The sequence below is a fragment of the Myotis davidii genome, unplaced genomic scaffold, assembly GCF_000327345.1.
Source record: "Myotis davidii unplaced genomic scaffold, ASM32734v1 scaffold738, whole genome shotgun sequence".
Lineage (NCBI taxonomy): Eukaryota > Metazoa > Chordata > Mammalia > Chiroptera > Vespertilionidae > Myotis > Myotis davidii.
In genome coordinates this window covers 504,218-505,313 of record NW_006289824.1, presented here as the reverse complement: position 1 = coordinate 505,313, position 1,096 = coordinate 504,218, and the positions used below count along the sequence as shown (strand labels likewise).

Genomic DNA, 1,096 nt, shown 5'->3' with positions numbered 1-1,096 from the left:
CCCGGAGGGCATTAAGCTAAGCGAAATAAGCCACCAGACAGAGGAATCTCCTTATATCAATGGCAAGTATTATAGTAAAATTATCATTTCCCCTGAAGAGAATGTTACATTAACTTGCACAGCAGAAAACCAGCTGGAGAGAACAGTAAACTCCTTGAATGTCTCTGCTAGTGAGTATTTCATTTCTGACATTAAAAAAGTAAGAAAATTTGAAGTTATTCTTCATTAGTTTAAAATCTTCAATTCCATCTTCCTATCCTGCATTATGGTAAGTTTTATTTATTTTTCATTTGGTATCATCATCATAGGTCCTTTTTTTTATTTGTGGTGTCCATTCTTGTATAATTCTTGTCGTGACAGCTAAATCATTTCATGTCTTATGGGTCAAATGCCTTAACTTATATTGGAATATTTCCTAAGAGCATGAGATGATATGAACTGAGTTGCTATTATTTAATCTATATTTTGTGTTCAGAGTACAGATAATTCAAATATTTTCTTAAAACACTTGTGTAACAGTTTTAATTTTGATAAAATTTTAATTATCTTTAATCTGTTATTTTGCATACTAATTATTTGTGGTATTTATCCTACTGTTATTTTGTACAGGAATGTCACATGCTTAAAGTCATTTAGCAAATTGGTAGTCAAATTGGTGTCAGAATAAATAAAATCCAGTTTTAAAAATTGATGCTTTTGAATATAATATTTGAATCATAGCTAAAAGTCATATGAGGTTATCTCAGAAAAAGTGAAAAAAAAATTGTCAATAGTGAAATCAGGATAATACATGCACACCAAAAGCAGCTTCTGAAAACATTTGTCATTTATTTGAAATTATCCATCATCTTCAGTTCTGTCATTGTTCCTGTTACTAACTCAACCTGAAATCAGGAGAGGCTTAGAATGAGGTTCAGCTCCGAGCAGGAGGCTACCTGACCTTCCAAACTCTTACGCTTCAGTCAGTTGGAATCTGTATGTGACATTAGCAGGATAGGGATACACTGGCCAGGAGTTAGCTGGAGCCAGGAGAAAATAATTGTCTAAAGATAATAGTTTTTAACAGATTATGACTGGAATATTAAAGCCTGCTGAA

General features: G+C 32.4%; 1 protein-coding gene across 3 annotated transcripts in view; it reads left to right on the top strand.

Moving 5' to 3' along the window:
• ALCAM (activated leukocyte cell adhesion molecule) overlaps positions 1-1,096 on the top strand; it is a 230,688-nt gene that overhangs the window by 199,598 nt on the left and 29,994 nt on the right. For all 3 annotated transcript variants that reach the window (XM_006762649.2, XM_006762648.2, XM_015563207.1), the window contains exon 12: positions 38-170. In XM_006762649.2, coding sequence (XP_006762712.1) covers positions 38-170 — 133 coding nt within the window. The remainder of the gene's footprint in view (positions 1-37; positions 171-1,096) is intronic.